Source organism: Aethalodelphis obliquidens, unplaced genomic scaffold, assembly GCF_003676395.1.
Source record: "Aethalodelphis obliquidens isolate GAN/ISIS:26980383/991018 unplaced genomic scaffold, ASM367639v1 scaffold8, whole genome shotgun sequence".
NCBI lineage: Eukaryota > Metazoa > Chordata > Mammalia > Artiodactyla > Delphinidae > Aethalodelphis > Aethalodelphis obliquidens.
Window position 1 is genome coordinate 14,471,143 of NW_020837952.1, and position 21,938 is coordinate 14,493,080.

At 39.2% G+C, this 21,938-nt stretch overlaps 1 protein-coding gene across 1 annotated transcript in view; it reads left to right on the forward strand.

Moving 5' to 3' along the window:
• The window catches only part of HMGA2 (high mobility group AT-hook 2), a 139,101-nt gene that overhangs the window by 113,902 nt on the left and 3,261 nt on the right, over positions 1-21,938 (forward strand). The window contains exon 4 of the mRNA XM_027106941.1: positions 10,251-10,283. Coding sequence (XP_026962742.1) covers positions 10,251-10,283 — 33 coding nt within the window. The remainder of the gene's footprint in view (positions 1-10,250; positions 10,284-21,938) is intronic.

Genomic DNA, 21,938 nt, shown 5'->3' on the forward strand with positions numbered 1-21,938 from the left:
TCTCAACCCATAAACTATCCCTTTGTAGTCCTTAACAGTGTAAGAGATTACAAATAAATTTACTGACTCTTTCCTTAAGGAAAGGAAATGCCTAAAATCATGATTTAGCTTTTTAAATTCGGTTTCCATGTGTAACTAGTATAGCTGCTGGGAAATACTGGCTCCTCAAATCATTTTGTAAAACCATTTAAAAAAATTTTATTGGAGTATAGCTGATTTACAACATTGTGTTAGTTTCTGCTGTATAGCAAAGTGATTCAGTTATACATATATCCACTCTTTTTTAGATTCTTTTCCCATATAGGTCATTACAGAGTATTAAGGAGAGTTCCGTGTGCTATACAGTAGGTCCTTATTAGTTATCTATTTTATATATAGTAGTGGTAAAACCATTTTTAAGTGTTTTAGTCTACGACCCAGACAGATGTTCTCAGCATCAAAGAAGTTTTCTAAGTATTGATTCTAAATCTCTTTCGTTAACATAAAAGTAATTAGAACTACTGAAAAAATCACACGATTTCTATCCCATGCAAATGGACAAACACACAAAAAAGGGTATTACATGTGATACGAAAAATTGTGTCTCTAGTTCATCAAGTCCAAATCCAGTTTCATATAACCACTCTGAATAACCCATCAAATGTTAAGAAGACGTTGTGTCTTAAATGGACTTCCAAGTATGTCCCCAACAAATATGGAGTATTAATTATTGCTCATCTCCTATAGTATACAACTTAATTTCCATTATCTTATAGATTTCTCCTTTTATCCATCATTGACCATTAGTCTTTCTCTCTGGCTAAAGTTGGCATGAGCTAAAGTTTGAGTTTAGTCCATAGCATCTATGCACATGTGTTTGATTTGTCAAAACCCAAAGCATAGTGTTCCACATATTTATTCATTTCACTTTGGTGCCGTTAGCCACGTGTGCATTTGCAAAGTGAACTAGCTTTGTGAATGGTCACATACAGAAAAAAGAAATATGTAAAGAGAATAAACAAATAATTTGCATCTTTAAAAAATACCCAAAAAATGCATAGTGTTTCTGTTTAAAGACCTGTAGGATGAGTACATAGGTCTGAAACAAGATTAATTCTTTTTCTATGGAGTAACACTAATCTCACAATTTTTACTCAGCTCCTTTGCCTAAGGGTGAATTCTTCCCCCCAAATCTTGGAGATGAAATTTTTTCATAAAAATTGAGGTGAAGTCTACTCGTGAGACAACGTATTCTTTACCCGACCTGTGTGTGACTGTTTACTTCGGAATGCTTTATATCCCCAAAGTACAGCCATCTTCCGTAAGATAAAAATCCCTATTAAATGCTGTAGCTCAGGAGCTGCAGCTCAGGAGCACAATTTTAAGTTTAAAATTAACCATGGTAGGGCTTCCCTGGTGGTGCAGTGGTTGAGAGTCCACCTGCCGATGCAGGGGACACAGGTTCGTGCCCCAGTCCGGGAAGACCCCACGTGCCGCGGAGCGGGGGAAAAAAAAAATTAACCATGGTTTTAGCAACACTACTGCCATAGCTGCATTTTTGTTTTGTTTCATTTTCTGACTTTTTTAAACTTAATTCTAATCTTTAACTTTCCAAAGTGAAAAAGAAAATTTCTTTCTACCTGTATTTTTCGTGATAGGGATGAATGATACTTTTCCTCTATATCAAGTCTTCAAATTTCTTGTATTTTTTTTCTTCAGTGAACTTACCTCTACCTCCTCATGTTCCCTATTAGAGGGAAAATAGCTCTTCTTTCTTATGATTATTCTTTTTTTACTTTGATGAGCATGCCTCTCTACACATAAGATTACATTGAACATAGGAAAAAATTAATCTAAAATTGCACGTTATACTTTTTAAATATTTTATTTATTTATTTATTTTGTCTGCGTCAGGTCTTAGTAGTGGCATGAGGGATCTTCCATTGCGACGCACGGGCTCTTTGTTGCAGCACTGGGCTTCTCTCTAGTTGTGGCGTGCGGGTTTTCTCTTCTCTAGTTGTGGCGCACAGGCTCCAGAGTGCGTGGGCTCTGTAGTTTGTGGATGCAGGCTCTCTAGTTGAGGCACGTAAGCTCAGTAGTTGTGGCATGCGGGCTTAGTTGCCCTGCGGCATGTGGGATCTTAGTTCCCCAACTAGGGATTGAACCTGCATCCCCTGCATTGGAAGGCAGATTCTTTACCACTGGACCACCAGGGAAGTCTCACATTATATTCTTAATATCCTCATTTGTCTCCCCCATTAGACTCTAGGATCCTTGAGACTAGGAAACATTTTATATTCATTTTGTATGCCCAGTGCCCATCTGATGTGTAGTTTATCAAATATCAACAAATTTAATGAGCCAGTGAATAACTTCAGCAGGTCAAATTGTAGAAGCTTGGCTTTGGAAACTAATCAGGACGCTGAGGGTTTTTTTTAAGGATTTCTCGTTGATCTTTCTCCTCCATTCTGAAGGTGTCTGAAAGGTACCAGAGGGAAGGCAAAAACTCCAAAATATTGGCTCTCAAATCTGTTTTCATGAGAACTACTGTGGCTCGTTGCCATACACATTCAGGCTGATGTTAATAAACACTAACTAGAGTAGATTGTGACTATTCTCATCCTTGAACAGATTAAACAAGGTCAGCTGCAGCGAGGGCACTTTACTATAATAATCCAATAAATACTTTTGAAATGATGCTTACTTTTGTCTTTTGCGATAAGTCCAAGAGTAAAGCCAAGTTGAGTAGAAAATAAAGAACACCTCCCCTTCTCCCCAATACCGAGCAAAAATTCCAGAGATTTTGCCAAAACTCCCCATAGATTTATCACTTGATAGGAGACATTGTACAGAGAACTACAAAATCTCCTTTACTCTCTAAGGGCCAGATGTTACTGTCAAATTGTAACCATTTGAGGCTCCACGTGAACACACGTTGCACAGTCAACTCTAAGTGCACACAGAAGGCGCAAAATATAGAAGTTGTGACCCAACCCAGGCTTTTTCTAAGCTGGAGAAAAATTAGCACTAGCTACTTACTTACGATGGATGGTTTCTCCTCTTTACTAAGGCCTCCCACCACAAGGGGGCAGGATCATTCTCAACTGAGGAAGCCATTAAAACAGGAAGACTCTCAGCCCAGTAAGAGTGGTATATGCAATAGGCGTGAGATTTGTATATAGCTACAGCTGAGTCTCATCCTCACATTGTTGAACCAACATTTGATCTGAAATTCTTCAAACTTCAGACACACCTTCCTATCTAATTACCAAAAACATTCCTTAGGGAGATCAAATAATTTTTTGACCACTTGGTGTTAGAGAATGCTCTGAACTCAACTTCCGTATAGGTATGTCACTAACTGAGAGTTGACGGTTCATTTTAAATTGAACTAGAAGTCACAGTTTTCATAGAAAGCCACCCTGAATAACCACCAAGAATTGTTATATGCCAGTCACTCCAGCCATTCAGTTTCAATGAAGAGGTCGAGTTGAGAAGGGCTTGGAGTGGGTATGAGAAGTTACCTAGATGGTCACAAAGACAGACATGGTGCTCTAGAAGAAAGGCTGCAGAATAAATGAGAACACCAGAACATCACACCTGGTAAAGGCAAATCCCTCCTCTCACCACAGAGTCTGGCAGAAAACTTTGGCAAAATAACTTTAAACGTCAGGACGCGGGGTGGAGAGTCATAAGCAGGGAGATGGAGTGCAGGATCTAGGTTCATAAAAAGTACAGAAATCTGCTGGCTGATAACAGCCTAATGTCAAATCACAAAAATTATATAGTTGTTAGTGAGAACGGCCACCTTTCCTTGATTCTATTAGGTTAAACCATATGAAATTGTTGCTATTTGACTCGTTTTGACTGACAAAAACTCAAGTCCATATGGTTCAACCTAACAGTATACACCACACTGAGTGAACGCTATGAAGATGCTCTGACTCCAGCTATCCTGGTGATACGGGTATGATGGAGGATTTGCATCTAGAGATCAGAGACTGTTATTTTACATTCCCTGGAGCTCTTGGTGTTGCATCGAGGAGCCTCAGGGACATCCTGGGAAGACAGGGAGTGGGTTGGGAGGCCATGTGAATGAGGCATCGGCACTCCGGTCAGAAGTACCATTTTGTCTGCTTCCTGTTGTAGGATTCCACGTGGATAAGATCTGATTTGTAAAAGAAGAGGGAGAGGGTCTTAGGCTTTTTTTTTTAAAGGTTCAAAACCTATAGCACATACAGTTCATTTTTTAAAGGGACCAAATATAAATCTTGACATTCTGAAATACTGAAGTTTTAAGACTAAATCTAGAGCACCATGAACAAGTGTGTTGATTACCTCATTTCATGAAATGCAAGAAAGAATTTTCATTCTTGATGATGGTAGTCTCCCTCCAGTTGGGTTAATGTCATATTCAAATATATATATATATATATTCAGAACTGCACTGTGAAATTTCAGAGACTGAAAATGAAAAGCATATTTCTCAGCACATAAATGAAAGTGAATCTTGGTAAATGGTTATATACAGAGAAAAAGGTCATCTTTTGAGACTTTAAACTACTAGGGACAAAGGGTCAAAAAGGATATCGTTCAAATCACAAGTAAAAAGAATTCCTGTCAGTTTGTACAGTACATGACATGAAGTTGCTGCTGGCCTTCCTGGTTCATGGCTGTATTTGGAGTGTTTACATAGAGACTGGACAGTTTATATAATCTGAGTTGTGTCTACTTATTCAATTTGATACTTTTTAATGAATTTGGTTCAGAAAGCAGTTGAGGTAATAGAGCAATAGGTTGATTTGTTTATTGAAATTTTCTCCAGATGGTGGGGGAAATTCATCAGTCAGCTCTGGCAGAAGATGGACCTGGTTGCACTTGTATGGATACAAGCATAAACATAAGCGCCCCTATCTCCATGAGCTGACTTAGGCCATAAAGGACTCTTTGGGAAGTTTAAAAACAAATATCTTTTTAGCAGGATACCATATTTAATTCTAAATTTTAAATGACTGAGCTTATCCTGTGAGCTGTTATTTTGTGAGCTGTGAAATGCCCCTAAAATGTTAACTTTCATTTAGAAATGAGAGTTAACATTTTAGGGGCCTTTCGTGCCTCACAAAAGAAATGAGGGTTTTAAAATTCTTTTTTAGTAAACAGCTAGGAGATCTGTCTTGCCCTGTACTGCTATGAGAATGCAAAAACGATCTACATGAAGTTTGTGCTAGGGAACAGAAGTACCTCTTGACTCAACAGTGGTCTTATGATTTTAAAACCAAGGGGACAAAACCACCTATTGCTAGCTGGCAGTAAAACAAAAAATATAATTAGATTAAAAGTCTACTACTTACATAAAACCAAAAGACCCATCTGCACGGAGATCCAATGAAGGACTATTTTCTTTCAAAGGTCAACCAACGTAAGACCCTTTGCATAATGATCATCCTTACTTTACTATACATTGTGCCTCATTTTTTTTTTTTAAGTTGAGTGGTTAAGCCCAGTTCAAGCCTCTTTTCATTTAATGTTTAAATTAGTATTAAAATGAACTACTAATGTTCAGGTTCTTTGTTATGAAGGATTTTCTTTCAGTACCTACTAGAAGGGGTAGCTTAGCTGTCTAGGCATCAGCTTTGAAGTACCTAGACTCCCTGGAACCATAGGCTGGATTCTCAGGAGGGCTGGGGAGCCCCTTAATTATACTGAAATAAATTTCCTACACCAGTGTCTTTCTACAAAATCTTAAAAACCAAAATACTCTGTGGACATTAAAAATTCAGTAATTTCTTCCCTTTCATTGGGAGAAATACTGGTTTGCTGTATGATCTCAGAAATCCCAAAATAGGTTCTTTCCTTTTTCATATCCTTTGCACTTTCTTAGCATGCTGTATCCTAAGCTATTTACAGACTTTAACAATAATATTTATTTGTTCAAAGATTGTACTTTCAATTTGTCTGAGCTAGTCCAATATAAGGGTTAACCTGCAGAAAACTGCACATTGAAGTCCCCGTGGTTAGAGAGCGCCCTTCTTAATCTTTTCATGATTCATTCAGCTGATGGGTTTTTTAATTCTCTTCACAGTTTTATTTTAACATTATATTAATTCAAAGCATTTCTTCAAAGTCCTTTGTTGTTGATGTTCTTTTGTTCTGGGAGGAAGCTCTCTTCCACCCATTGGATTTTAGAAGTTAAAATGCAACCGCGGAATGAGAGATTTTCATTACAAGCTATTTGAAAAGTGTAACAATCTTATAAGGAACTCAAAATCTGAGTGCTTGGAAAGGTTGGCATGCCAGGTCTACAGAGCACCTAAACTGTATCAATTCCCCGTATGCACAGACTTAACTAGAAATGGAACCATCAGAAGTGTCTAAATCAGGGGGCTTCCCTGGTGGCACAGTGGTTAAGAATCCACCTGCCAATGCAGGGGACACGGGTTCGATCCCTGGTCCAGGAAGATCCCACATGCCGCAGGGCAACTAAGCCCGTGTGTCACAACTTCTGAGCCTGCGCCCTAGAGCCCGCACACCACACCTACTGAGCCTGCGAGCCACAGCTACTGAGCCCACAAGCCACAAATACTGGGCCCTCATATCACAACTACTGAAGCCCACGTGTCTAGACCCCGTGCTCCGCAACAAGAGAAGCCACTGCAATGAGAAGCCCCGCGCACCGCAATGAAGAGTAGTTCCCGCTCGCCGCAACTAGAGAAAGCCCGCGCGCAGCAACAAAGACCCAACGCAGCCAAAAATAAATTTTAAAAAAAAATGTCTAAATCAGGAGCTTGGAGGGCTTTGCTATCTGTTCAATAGAACAGTCGTTGTGAAACCCATGCCTTTAAAAGGGATGTCCTCAGACACTCCACAGCAGATAATAAAGGCAGAATCTCCAGGCGGGGAGGGGGAACAGCTGGGCCTTGCAGGCCTGCCTCTTGCCCCCCAGGGTTCACTCTCCATCAGCAGCCTAGGAGAATCAGAGCTAGCCCTGCTGACAAAACCATGAGGCTTCCTGGCTGTGGTAGGAGTGGGGTGGGGAGGGGAACCCTGAGACATCCCAAGGAGAAGACTGAATCTGGAGGTGGAAACCAAGGCTGTGAAGTATAGCTTATCCTCCTGGGTTGAATCGGATTTGACTGTTTTTAAAAGGTTGAGAATGGGTTTCCTCAGAGCATTATATGGGATATTAAGAGAATGAGGAGACCCTGGTCGTTTCAGCTTTAGAAAATGATCTCATGGAAGTTATTTAAATTCCCTCTGCCTTAGTTTCCCTGTGAGCAAATGAAAATAACAAGACCTGGGTCCTTCCAGTCACAAAGGGGCAGATGTTGAAAACAGAAAAGATTTTAGCTTCCATATGGGAGATGCATGTGTAAACTATTACTCATTTATTAAGGCACAGGCAAATATACAGCTAACCACACTCAAGATTAATATGCACAGTTGATATTATCCGTTTTTTCTTAGAAAAATGTAGTGGTCGACCATGCTTCTAATGACAAGAACCCAGGGGGGCAACTGGTTTCTAGGTATCTAAGCTAGCAGATGCCCCAAGGAAGATAAGAGATTTGCAGTTTGTTTGGTGTCCCCCCAAAATTTCCAGACAGCAGTTTGTTTCGTTTCCCATTTTATGAATGGCAGTAGTATTGTGCTTCCATCTGCATTTTCTACCAAAGCCATTCATAAGAATAAAAGCAACACAAAAGAACAACAACAGAAAACGTTCTCGGCACAGTCTGGAGCCATTGGGTGCCAGGGGCTGGGAAAACATCCTGGCAGCCAGAACCCCAACCAGCATTGAAAGTCCTCAAGGGTCTGTTTGTTTGGTGGTCGGAAAAGTATGAAGTGCTGTGTGGAAGGGCAGCTGGTAGAAGTTCTGTGACACGAACTAGGCCGGGAGCCAGGGCTGGCAGGGTTTCAGACATTGTCTTTCCCCTCATTGAAGTGTCAGGACCTAATTCATGGAAAATTGGGTGAGCTGGCAGCCCTTTCAGAGGATTTCATTGAGACCCGCAGTGTGCAGGAGTCACATGAATGTGGGCTCCTAGGCCAAAAAGGGAGGGGGACTTCTGAGCAGTAGGAACCAGTCAGCCTGCAAGAATGTGTGAGGATTTGAAATGGTTTGGGAGTAAACATGTGTACAGGTGTAATCAGCAGGAAAAAAGAGAGGGGAGAAGAGTGGTCTGTTCTTACAAATGACTCTTTTGAAATGAATACTCTCTTAGCACACACATTTGAATCCTAAGAGGCAAGGAGTCCTAATCATCCTTGGTTGGCTTCCACCTGGAGAAAACATCATCTCAAAACCTGGGCTTTTATGATGTCATCTCTACTGTGGTTTAAACTCAAACTTTTTTTTTTCAGTAAACAAAAGTATTTTGCCATTTCTTTTATTTTTATCTTGTTCATTTAAAAAAAAAAAGCTCTGATGATTTTTATAAAACACGTTTACTATAGTGGCAATAAGACATCACACCATCACTGAAATTCTGAAAGAAAATGAATAGAAGCTCTACCCCTTCACAATATAGTGAATTTACCTTAACTTCTGTAGCAATTTTATTTCTTTCATTTGTACCACAGAAGCATGTCACTGCCCCCATCAAAGTGGTTCAGTTGTATTTGCAAATCTCAGGGATGTGTAGATAGAATAAATAAGGCTTATATTCAGACATGAGAGTGAGTACTGGAAGTAATCCATTAAAAAACTTGGGCTTCAGATCCACCTTTTACAACACCAAAGAATAACTTAAATATTTTTCTAATACTCTAAATATTGGACAGTTAATTTAGACTGAGTAGAAAAAAGTTTCCTCAGGTATTTTACTCAAAAGAGGGGAGTTGCACTACATCCAGAATTAAATACATATAGATGATAAAGATACACAGATATAGGTGTAACAAAATATCCTGCAAATGGTAACATCAAGAAGGTGAACAAACCCACAGAATGGAAAAAAATACTTGCAAATCATATTCTGATAAGGGATATGTATCCAGAACATATAAAGAACTCTTATAACTCAATAATGAAAAGCCAAATACATTTTGAAAAGATTTGAATAGACATTTCTCTAAAGAAGATATACCTATGGCCAGAAAGTACATGAAAAGATATTCAACATCACTAGCCATTAGGAATATTCAAATTGGAACCACAATGACATTCACCTTCACACCCAGTAGGATGTCTATCATTAAAAAGACAGACAATAACAAGTGTTGGCACATATGGGGAGAAATTGGAATCCTCATACATTGCTGGTGGGAATGTAAAATGGTGAGGCTGCTTTGAAAAACTGTCTGGCAGCACCTCAAAAAGTTTACCGTACAGTTACCTTTGTGACTCAGAAATGCCACTCCTAGCTATGTACCTAAGGGAAATGAAAACATGTACACACTAAAACTTATACATGAAGTTTTCTTATACAGAAGGTTCATAACAGCATTATTCATGATAGCCAAAAGTTGGAAACAACCCAGACGTTCATGAACTGATGGATGGGTAAACAAAATGTAGCATATCCGTACAATGGAATATTATTTGGCCGTAAAAAGGAATGAATTACTGATGCATGCTATAACAGAATGATCCTAGAAAACATTATGCTAAGTGAAAGAAGCCCATATATTGTATGATTACAAAAGATACAAAAGACCATATATTTACATGACATGTCCAGAATAGGCAAATTTATAGAAAAAGAAAGTAGATTAGTGATTGGTTAGGGATGGGAGGTTGGCTAGGGAAGCAGGAAGGAATGGAGAGTGGGTGATAATGGATACAGGGTCTTTCACAAGAGGTGAAATTATTCTAAAATTAGATTGTGGTGATGTTTGTACTACCCTCTGAATATACTAAAATACTTTGATGTTTACACTTCATATGGGTGAATTTTATGGAATATAAATTATATCTCAGTAAAGGTGGTTTTTTTAAAAACCAAAATATTAATAAATTAGGCCCTTTCACTTCCTAAGTTTTGTGATATACAGGCTAAAACAAAGTGAATAGAAGAGCAAGTTTATTTTGATGTAATTGGTATGTATTGCAGAACCTTAGTTGGGAATTGTTTTAATGGAGATAACCTGCATTGTATTTCTTTAACATGTGAAGATAATGAATAAACACCCTTTAACCTGAAATAAACCATCTGAACCTTGAAATTTTTGTCTTTGCAGACAAGTGTCTATGTTTAAAACATGTATACTTGATTATTTTCATTATGTGTGTTTCCTTTTAAATTATAATGATTCTTTTCTTTCTTTCTTAGCCTCAACAAGTTGTTCAGAAGAAGCCTGCTCAGGTAAGAGATGCTCATTATGCTTTTTTTCCCCAGTTAATATAAATAGTGAAAAAAATATGACCCCAAATTAAATCTTTAATTAGTATTTTTCTAGTCTTGTGTCAGCATTGTAGTATTCTTGAAAATTGGTTGTATCCTTCAGACAAAGTCAAGAATACATAGACTGAGATTTTTAAAAATTCTAAAAGATCAAGGCCTGAAGTATACAGAACAAATAAAAATACTTAAAAAAATAAAACCTTTTAGTGCCTCATATAAAACAAATACTTAATCTTATCATGTGTTTTGCCAACTCTTAAACATCAAGTTTTGTCCTTTCCATCTCCCTATCCATATTCCGTTGACCTGATACAGGACTTATTAGCCACAAAATATATCATGATCCATGACTGGAAACATATCTATTCATTGAATTATTCCATAACATTTGGTGATCCCAAAACACTCCCAAAGAAGACTGGGAAATTGGGAAATGGTTATACTAATTTTGCTATTGACGAACTCTCAGGTCTCACTTCAGTTAGGCTGAATCACAGTTTCTGACATCTTTGGCAACATCAAAATTAGGAACCAGCTTTACTTCTCTTGTTCCGTATGCCTGGAGTTCCTTGTCCCAACTATAATCTGTACATAGAAGCATAAGAATCATGCTTATTGAGGAAGTATATCTTGAAGAATAAATTAACCATGATTGCTAAGTACGTGATCTTTATTAAAATGTGAAAATATCTTGCTGTTCTCCCTTTCTGGGTTGAAAGAGATGCCCGGGAGATCTAGGTGCGTCATGCAGAACCTGCCGAAGTTATTAAGCAGTGTCATGGGTTACCAAGTTCTTTGCAGATTTTTCATATAATTTATCCCTGGGATCTTTTCCTTAGAGGTCTCTAAAACTGTACCTTGCACCCTGTTCTCTTGGGACAATGTTGCCTTGCCTGGGAAAGACCATTCAGACAATCTCCTGTGTCTACTATTCTTTACAAATGCAGCTTGAAAGAGAAATGAAGCTTCTAAACAGATATAAAAGCACACAGGGGAAATGCATCTGAATAATTACACATGTGCTTTAAATAGAATACAAACAGAGTTTCCATGAAAAAAAATCATCCTCATAGCTGTTCCCTTTCCCAAAAGCCAAGAGTGTTGGGGGCACTAAAAATAAGTACACTGTGTTCAAGTGTTTCTATGCAATATTAAACAAAACAAAATGTAAACCAAACTTGACATTTTTAAGTAGGAGATCCCAAATATATTTAGCTTCTCATGCTTCATCAGTAAGGAAATCAGTAAGGAATTTTTTTAAAAAAGAGCAAATGAATTTATAAATCTGTGCATTGGGGTCAAAGGAGACTGCAGTGTTCGCTGTTGCATCATGGGCTGTGAACAGTAGATTAATAACCTTATGTGGTCTGTTAACAACTTTGATTCAGTCTCTGTTCTTGGGGTTTAGGGAAGATAAGGCGAACGAAAACTTAGTCACGTGCATCTGAGAAATGTGTAGTCTGGTTCAGAGGTTCTTACCCTTGGCTGCATATGAGAATCACCTACAGATAATATAAATATAATTTTATATATATATATATATACACACATATACATATATATATATATATATATATATATATACAGTTGTATATTATATGCCATATACAGTTGACCCTTGAACAACATGGGTTTGAACTGTGATGGTCAACTTATACGTGGATTTTTTTCAAAAAATACTACAGTACTACACAATCGATCCATAGTTGGTTGAATTGGTGAATGCAAAATCACAGTTACGGAGTAAAGGCCAACTGTGAGACTTGAGTGTCTGAAGAGTTTGGTATCTGAGGAAGGTCCTGGAACCAATGCCCCTTGGATACTGAAGGACAGACAACTCTGTGTGTGTGTGTGTGTGTGTGTGTGTGTGTGTGTGTGTGTGTGTCTGTGCCCATGCGTGTGTATGGACCCTACCCAGTGATGATTTTGGTATCTGTGGTGGGTCCAGGAACCAATCCCCCACAGATGCTGAATTGACTGACAGCTCTGTGCGTGTGTGCGTGTGTGCGTGTGTGCGTGTGTGTGTGTGTGTGTGTGTGTGTGTGTGTGTGTGTACATCCTGAACCCTACCCAGTGGTATGTGCTGGAACCAGCCCTCGTAAGGCAGCTGTGAGTATCTCTTCCAAATTTTATATTTACTGATGGCAAGTAGGTAACTTGAAATCCACTATGGTAGGAGTATTTACACCATGGAACTTGGAAAATACTACAAATCAGGACGTTTTTTTTTACTGGAGAGCAAGTTGTTGAACATTTACCTACACACCACTAGCCCCACCCTTCAGTGATTCTGATTATTTGGTCTGGAAACCCAAGCATTAGTATTTTTTATGAACTCCTCAAGTGAGTGTAATGCAGAGCCAGGGATGAAGATACTCAGTGAACACACATGAGAAGACATTTGAACATTTGTTGAGCAAATGAGCACAGAATATCAATCTATATGACGCACAATGGGATACAGATGAATGAGTGGAATGCCATGTGTTGCTTAAAGGGATGATCCCCAGAAGAGTTTCAATTTTGTTGTTGTTGTTTAGCTACAGAAGAAAAAATAAAGACATAGATTAGGGAAAGAGGGGAAGATGTTACAGATGAGATGAATGGCATATTCAAAAGTAAAGAGCCAGAGACAGATAAATCATTGGTGGAGATTATGAATGTGGCTGAAACTGACTGCAAATTGGGCAGTAATATACCAAGAAATGATGTGACATCATAAATTTTTGTCCTAAGAGAATCAATCATATCAAAGAAACCACAGATGGATTGGGTTGGTTCTCACTGATCAATCTGGCTGTGTTACAGACCTACAGACCCTGCTCCAGATTTGCCCTTGAAAGGAGAGTTCAGACTCAGAAAAAAGAACATGAGCTCATTGGGCTTCCTAATCTATATTGTCTAAGGACACAGTGATGAATTATATAAACATGGGGACTACACAGAAGTTCATGGAGGATAATGTAAATTTTACATCACATTCAAAAGAATCTCTTCCTTTTCCATCTGTTTCTTTCAAAATACCCTCCCAGATGGCTTTTCCGTGTAGCAGTCTGGATTAACTCAGGCTCATATCCTTTCTTCATCAACACTACTTTGAAGGGTTACATTCAGGTCCTGTTTTGAGGTGCTGAAAATTTTAGCACGATTAAATATTTTACATCCCAAGAAAAGGACTCAGCAGTGTCTAAGCAGACCTAGGTTTTGCTTTCTGGCCCCATCAATGGGTGAATTAATCTCTCTGTTCCCTATGTATCCATCTATGAACTGGGATAAAAACAATGCATCTTACCTTACTCCCAAGAACATTTTGAAGAGACTTGTATACATTCCAGGGAGTATCATTACATTCTGACTTATTTTTGTATGCTAGGTTTTTTATTTCCAGAGATTTGTATTCTCAAAAACGTTAGAATTCTAATTAGTTCAAAACTACTATCTTTTTGACCTCAAGTGTTTTTCACTGCACGTTTTTAAAATAAGGATTTTTTTAACTTAGGGGTAATTTTACGGTGATCGCTACATCCTATCATTAGGACTAAAGCAGTTAGAATCACTTGGCTTGTATGTAATTCCATATGTGTGGAAGTACAAAGACTCTCTTCTCAAGTATCCTCATGCCATCAAATTCTGAAAGCTCAGAACTTCAAGGATGCCACTTCTCGAAACTGGGTTACAGAAAGTCACAGTTCATTCTAAGGAGACAAATTCAGGATTATGATAAATCTTATTCATGTGCATTTGTGTATATAAGTACATGCATCTTGTGAGGAATAAAAATTTAAGGAAAACCCTACCACAGGGGTTTGTGCTTGGGAAGTCCACCAGGTACCATCAGCTGCAAACCTTAATAATCTTAAAAATCTAAAGGGGAAAATCTCTAATATTTATGTTAACTGTTTTTTTTTAATTCCCAAACCAGTGAAAACAAAGCTTACTGGAGAACTCTACTATATTTTCATTTAAAGTGATAAAGTAAGAAATTAGCTAATTTCCTAGTTTTTTAGCAATTTGAAAGTTGATTTCTCAGCCACATGGATTACATTCTCAACTTGAGTAGGCAACAGTGGTAGGTTTTGTTTCTGCTACTGTTGTTTTTATAAGAGAAATCCCATAGTGTATCAGGTTATTATTATTGGTAGAGGGGGCTTTGTTTCTCAAGTTTTCATTTTGATAAGAAAAAAAATCTCACTCCATCTCAGACTTCTGAAAAGATCTTGCTGGTTTATTAGATATCTTATTGTCTCTTGATTTCCCCCTTTTAAGGCTTTAAACTGAGATTAGAAGTGAGTCCTTATATATAATTCAGACATATTTTCTCACCTGAGCCCTACCCAAAGGGTAAAAACAGCTTTTAAAAATCCTAAGTTCTCCTTCCTTTCAACCCAATTTCCTCATTGTTGTACAGCCCTGGCAAGCTACACCTCTAGCAATTAAGACAGGTAGAAACCTGCTCCTTTTCAACTTCCCAGTGAGAGAACTGGAAAGTTTTCAGTTTCTAAAAGACTGGAAACAAAGCTTTCTGTTTCGAAATAGAGCTTTTACCTGGGAGTAACATCTTCTGTGGGTGGTGTGTATCGGAGCAAAGAAATTTCAGTAAGCCTTGGTTATCATGGGATTTTCCCCCCTTAAAAAAAAAAAAAAAAAAAAAAAAAGCTGAATGTTTTTACAGAGACTTCAAGGGCAGTTTTAAGGATGTTTATATTTCAGACAACCTAAACATTGTTTAGAGCAAAATGAGAGATTTCATTTTGGGACAAGAAGGTTGATGAATTGCAGTCAACATCTTGTTCTCAAAGAAGGCATTTTTCCTGGGGGCTTTCAGTCTAGACGTACAAGAGAGGAAGGAGGAAGAAGGGAGAGTTCTCACTCTCACACTCATCCTTTACGTGGTATCTTGGCCAGTACAGTCAATAGTTCATCATAAATCAGACTTGAAGAAAAGAGGCACTCTCTACTCACTCAGGGAGAATAGTGATTTATACCGCTTAAGTCATAAAGAGTACTGATTTAGTTATTTTCCAACTTACGCCCTTTCAAGCTGGTAAAACATTTTGTGGGCCAGTAAATGTTTGGTACCAACTGGCAAAACATGAAGAATTGTATCAAAGCCTGCCCTGAGTGGGACTGTTTTGTTGTATAGGAAATACTTTTTGATTTAACCTCTGACATTGCAAAGGTCAAGGGAGGAGGAGAGCCAAGTAGAAAGCAACATTTAACCCCTGTAATAAAGTAGCTCAAGGATCTAGCAGCACGGGGGTAGGGCAGAGGAAGCATATCAAAATGATTATTAACCGTAAACATATGAAGTCATTAGCTTAGTTGTAATAAAGGAATATTGGCAAGATGAAGTCAGCTGTTTCTTGGCAGGGAATGTCTTACAGAGATGACATAAACTTCTAACGGAAGTGAAAGGACATCACTCAATTTGGGGCAAGATATAAAACTCCAAAAGGCAAAATATAGTATTTCTGGACTTGACGGATTTCCTATAGGAGTTTTTTGTTGTTTTTTTTTTTAAGTGTGATTGTTTTTAACCGTGTGGTAAAGCCTGTGGATTAGGCTAAAAATAAAATGGCCATGTCTGCCTGCTTTTCTAGGCATGTTGCAGAATGCTTTTCCTGTGCATTTTGATGTGAATTCGATAAAAAAAAAAACGATTATTTATTCAATATGTAAGCTTTCTTCTTATTATCCAAACTTGCTGACCAAAATTAATATGAATAAATAGTAACGGATTTAAAACATGGCCTTTCTAAGAAATTCCTTAATGTTTGAATAGAAATATGTTGCTTTATCCAAGAAACTTTCTGTACCTTCAGAGAATGTTTGCTGGACACTGAAATGTCTTACTGAAGAATTATTTGTTAGCTTAGTATTATTACTGATATTTTCATAATCTTATTCAAAAGTCCTATCTCAGGATAATGAAAAATGTTGGGCGCAATAAGGATTAAAATCCAGAAATCTTCTGTTCCCTGGCAACAAATACAAGTTAGGAAAATTTTTTTACACATGGAAAACAAAGAGAAAAGGTTCTCCTAATCTGTGCCATTCATAAACATATCCAGAATATAACCACTAAGCAGCCTTTAATCTAGCCACTTTTATTTAAAACTACTCTGCATAAAAGGAAGGACATTCCTCAACAATTTGGGAAGTGTTGAAATGAATTTCCTTCTTCTGAGTGCTTCCTTCATGCGAAAATCTTTAGCTATTTTTTAAACATGAGACTTCTCAGCACGAATTAGATCTGGCATGGAAAATTGATCAAGCTTGTGATCCTCAGAAATCATGACTTCCAGGATCCTGAGACTTGCAGTTAGTTTATACAGAAAATGAATTCCCCATCTGAAAACTGAGACTCCCTCCTGAAGATATTTTTAAATAGCCTTTCATCCCAGGAAAGAAATTCGTACTATCCCAGGGATAAATATTACCTCTGTTTACAATATTTTCAGTAATGGAACTCTGACCAGAGGCATGAATGAGACCAACAGGAGTGTATTTTACAAATCTAAGATGTCTTATTTTGTTTTATTGAGGAGGCATTGTTTAATAATAGGGTTTTTTTTTTTTTCCTTTCTTTCTCAACAATCTATCATTGAATCACAGGTAAAGAAAGAAACACAGAATGAGTAGCTATAATTAATCAGCATAGCTCCACACCGTAGCCTTACAGGATTTTTACTCTTTTTTTCAAAGTTTTCCCATTTGGTTGTCACATTTTTTCTCACACCCTGCTGGGCAGCGAGATGAGTATTCTCATTACCGGTCTGACACAGTGAGAATAAGGCACAAGTTATACACCCATTAATGCCAGGGTTGGTGCCTGTGGTCAGTGACATCTAGGATCAACCTTCTTTACTTCAAATATCCCCCAATAAGACCTTATACTGGCTTTATTACATTGATGGTAGCACATGCAAGGTAGATGCTTGTATATTTGTATACATTGGGTTGGCCAAAAAGTTTGTTCGGGTTTTTTCCGTAACATCTTACAAAAAACCTGGGCGAACTTTTTGGCCAATCCGATACATAAAACTAAAATAAAAAAAAAACAAAAAAAAGATCAGGTACAAATACCGTAAATATCCCAACTTCTAAAGTCTCCTTTTGAAAAACATATTTCCCCCCTACCGTTTCTACCAGAATCCCTTGCACTTGCCTGATCATGGGGTTTACGTAGGTTCCAGTGGATATGTTTTTTAAAATGCAATATAAAGTTTTCCTAGTTGGAGGAAATAATCACTTTCCATTAAGTTAAACAGCCCCAGTCCATTTAAAATTAAAATATCTGACCCAGAAATAGAAAGAGTCCGCTTTGTGGTCTTGAGGGTCACTTAGCTGCAGATGGAACTTGAAAACTTGTTTCTGGTCACTGCTGCTGAGGAGAGCCCGTAATTTCTGTTCCGGCGGGATTGGCTCGAGATAGTCACGACGAACATGAAACACTCGTGAGTGTGGCATTCCAAGTGCTTAAGGAACTGGACATACTAAGATGACAAAAAGAACGTCATTAAACCATAACTACGCTTTCTAAATTACCAGGTATTGGTAGGTTTACTGGCAAGACAGCTTAAATTACAGATGTATTTGTAGCCTGCAGCATTTTATGATAAGAGAGTTACAGAATTCTTTGCAACCAAGGGGAAAAAATAAGGATTTATTAAAGCTGGCGTGGATGTCTATGACTTTGCACTCCTTCTACACACAAAGAGGGGCATCATGGTGACAGCACTCCTAAAGTTTGAGGGGAGAGTATTTCCACTTCTCGGTTCCATTTAAAATTCACTGGCCTCCTTTCCACTGCAGATCTGCTGTTTAGTCTGCATCTGAAAATTAAACCCAGAGCTTCAGCTGTCACATTAAACACTGAACCTTCCTCCAGCGCACACCCTCACCCGTGCCTGTGTGGTAACATCTATGGTTAAACGCCTAAGACATTGAAAAATTCCATCCAACATTAGGGGATCGGGGTGGCTATTGGGATGTCTTCTTCCTCCTTTTGAATAAGTTAGCAGAAGTGTACCCAAGGGTATACGCCACATGCAATGTGCTGAACCAAATTAAAAGGATGGAGATAGGTGCAAACTATATATCTAGGTTTCAGTGGGGGTTTTCTTCCACAAGCGTAATGAAAGCAATGAAAGAGTTACACTTATTAAATTCCTTTTTGGGGGCAACAAAAGAAAGACTAAGGCAAAATGAGTGCAATTTTTCCATAGTAGTAATAAAAATATAGTTCTCCAACTCTGCCCATTTTCTTTTCCTTCTCTTCAGTTTTCTGCCCAAAAAATCCATGTTTCACCCCAGTGTGGTACAGCCTCAGCGGTCTTTGTAAGGTAACTGAGTGGATGGCTGGGGGCTGTTCTGTGTTTAGAGGCCTTAGTGGCTGGTACTCATAAAAATGTCACTATGCACTTTCACTTTGAAAAGTCCTTTTATCCTACATTCGTGAAGCCCCATTCCAACGGTAAGCCTCCTTACCAGACTGTGGCTTCTTGGCCTTCCCATCTCACCAGCCAGTGCCTAATGAGATGTGGAGGATGCTTGGCTATGGTCTCTCCACCTCCTTAGTGCCTCAGAGCTGCTCTTGGGGGGCTACCCAAGGTCAAAGATCCTTTGGGCGTATGTTGCGAACATGAAGCAATTTAAATAAATATCTCAAGTTGCAAGCTATCACCTGCAGTAATGGCAGTGTCTTCTAAGTTAACTGCAGAGGATTGAATCTCAAGGGTCCCTACCGACTACTCTGCTATGAAAGTAAGATCCCTGGGGGACGTCAGAACCTGCCGCTTATTCCCTCCGTCACCGGGTCCTGTCCACTCTTTGCACCGCAGAAGGGCCCCGTGTGAAGTCTGGTCAGCCGTGACAGGGCAGCTGAAGGTGGATTTCCCGACTCCATCTTCATGCATCCGTGACCCACATGGCTCCTGGGAGGGAAAGCAAAAACTCTTCTCTCCCAGCCTTATCTCGCAATCTGCTGTCAAATCACCTGCCCCAGTTCAGTAAATGAATCGTGGAACCAAAACAAAACAACGAAGAGGGTTTTTCTTCTCTTAATTACACGCACACTTTTGTCACAGCAACCATACGTGTAGCAAAAGGCCAAGTCACTGGGTCTTGCAGAGGTGAGAGGTGCCACGTGCCCCGCCAACACCATCCACTTGGCAGCCATGCCGTCCTTTGGAGGATGGCCAGTCAGGGCTATGCCAGGAAGAGAGAGCTCTCCAAGAACCAAACACTGAGAAAACCATCGTTCTGAGCGTGTGAGAGCTGCATGACCTCCAGAAGTTTGACGGAGTGAGGCTCCCACCCTCTGACATCCTACTTATGTACCCAGTACTAACTGACAGCTACTAGTAGAAGCATTTCAGTGTCGGTGGAAATAAAACAACTCTCCATGTTGTGTTAAGAACCATTAAATAAAGGAAACAATATGAGGATGAGGGACCATCATTTTCAGCTGAGTTGTGTCTAAGGGATTTGAATAAACCACTTACATATCAGGAGTTGCAAGAGCTCAAATCAAGCAGAGTTTCTGGGAAGGTTTTGAAAAGCTGATCACATTCCATCTACTACAAGGTCTTTGTAAGTTCATGGCCTGAAAATTGGACTTCCTTCCGGATTTGGAAGTACTTTGGTTTCCAGATAGTCTAGAAAAATCGAGCAGTTAGAAATGGAATAATTACAGTTCCATCCAGGGGGGTTTCCAGCTTGACTGCGTTCTATTAATTTGTTAACCAGGAGAAGAAGGAATCACATATATCTGCCGGCGTGTAATCTGTGGTCTGTTTCAGGGTAGTTACCTAAGTCCACACCTCCTGTCATAATGAGAAGTGAGTCATTTGGGGACGGTGACGAGCGTATCTGCCGAACAGCTTAATGACTTTCTGGAATTTAAATATTAAGTGAAAAAACAAGGTCAGAGGGCAGCTGAACCTTGGCTTGTCTCTCTCACGTCCGTCCGTGGCTTTGATCCTGCTACATCCTCCTTTGTGGCCGGGACTCCATAGAGAATCTCAGGGTCATGGCCTGTTGCCTGTCAAGAGGTATAAACGTGCTGCTTAAATATGTGAAGCCTGCCGTTTGGGGGTTGGGAGCAGATGCGAGGTAGCTTCAAACGTTCCACGTTTCCCACATAACCCAAAGCAGACTAAACAAAACCGGTGTGAAATCTCATGACTTGATGCTGCGGTGGTTATATTTTTTAAGCTGTAATCCATTCATTTGTGTGTGTGTTTATTCCCAGGATTTACAGCTCCTTCAGTCTTGGGGGAAGAGAACGTTTGAAACCTTTTGCAAAGGGTTTGCAGTAAGCAGTGGCCTGTGGTTAAAGCCCAGGATAGAGTGTGTGTGTGTGTGTGTGTGTGTGTGTGTGTGTGTCCGCGTGTGTGTGTGTGTCCACGTGTGCGCATTCATGTGAGCATGTGAGTACCCGTTCACGTGGGTTTTTTTCCCTCCCGTTTGCTGCTTTTACGCAAAGGCGTCACACATGGTAGCATTTAGGAGTTCCTTCACAGCTGAAGTGTTTCAAACACTAATGAATGGAAGTTTGGTCATATAATGCAGACAAGCTTTAAGGCATGCTTTACTGAATGGTGTACTGTAGTGACCTGGGAAAGGAAGAGAGGTATAAATTGTGTCAGTTAGCCACCCAGACAAAATGAAGCCATGTGGAAAATCAAATCTATTAAAGTATGAAGACTGTTATAAGCTGTTTTAAGCTGGCCATTCTTAAAGTTTGCTGCAGGAGTGAATGTTTACCTCTTCTCCCAGATCTTTTTCACATGCCGTCTTATGAGACAATGTACAGCATTTGATAAAAATCATCCTCTCACTAAGGACGCTTTTATCAGAAATGTTTATTGTCTCCGCTTTACCACCCATGTCCTGAAAGGTACTGCACGTTTGTTAAACAAGCAGAAGGAAGGAGAACTTTGCAGCTCAAGCCGGCTTGCAGAAATTCCAACAAATTCCAGAGCCATACGGAATCAGAAAAAGGAAAAGAGAAGGAGAAATTAGATTTATAGGAAGAGGAGGCCCTGCAAAAACATATATATTAGATTTTCTCTGCTTGGCCAAACCACCATTAAATGTTTGGTCAGTGTGGATTCAGTATTGAGATTGAGCAGTTAATGCCAAGCTTTGGCCATTGTCTTAAAATGCGCTTTAATAAATACAAGAAGAAGGAAATCCATTTGGAAAGGAAGTGAGTCGTCAGCTCGTGCAGCCCTTTCTCAGGCTCGAGTCTGCCCTCACGCTGCCTCTGGTACATGGCAGTGGCATCCTGGTTACACACAGCTGCCAACACCCGTCTGACTCTGCCCAAAGCCTGGCTCGACTTGCTCTGCGACTTCGGGTATACGACTTACTGTGCCTTGATTTTCTCACCTGTAAAATGGGAATAATAACAGCCAGTCCCTAAGAGCATCGGCTATGATGACCAATGTCTGCAGGACGCATTTTCTTTGTCCATTAAGAACAGATCCCCTGCACTTGATTTGCTGGTTTTTAAAACTGATGACTGGGATGCTGTCGGGAAAAATTTATCCATTTCTTTTTCCCTCTGATTGGTGAGTAAGCTCACACGGGCCTGACATTCTCTGGACG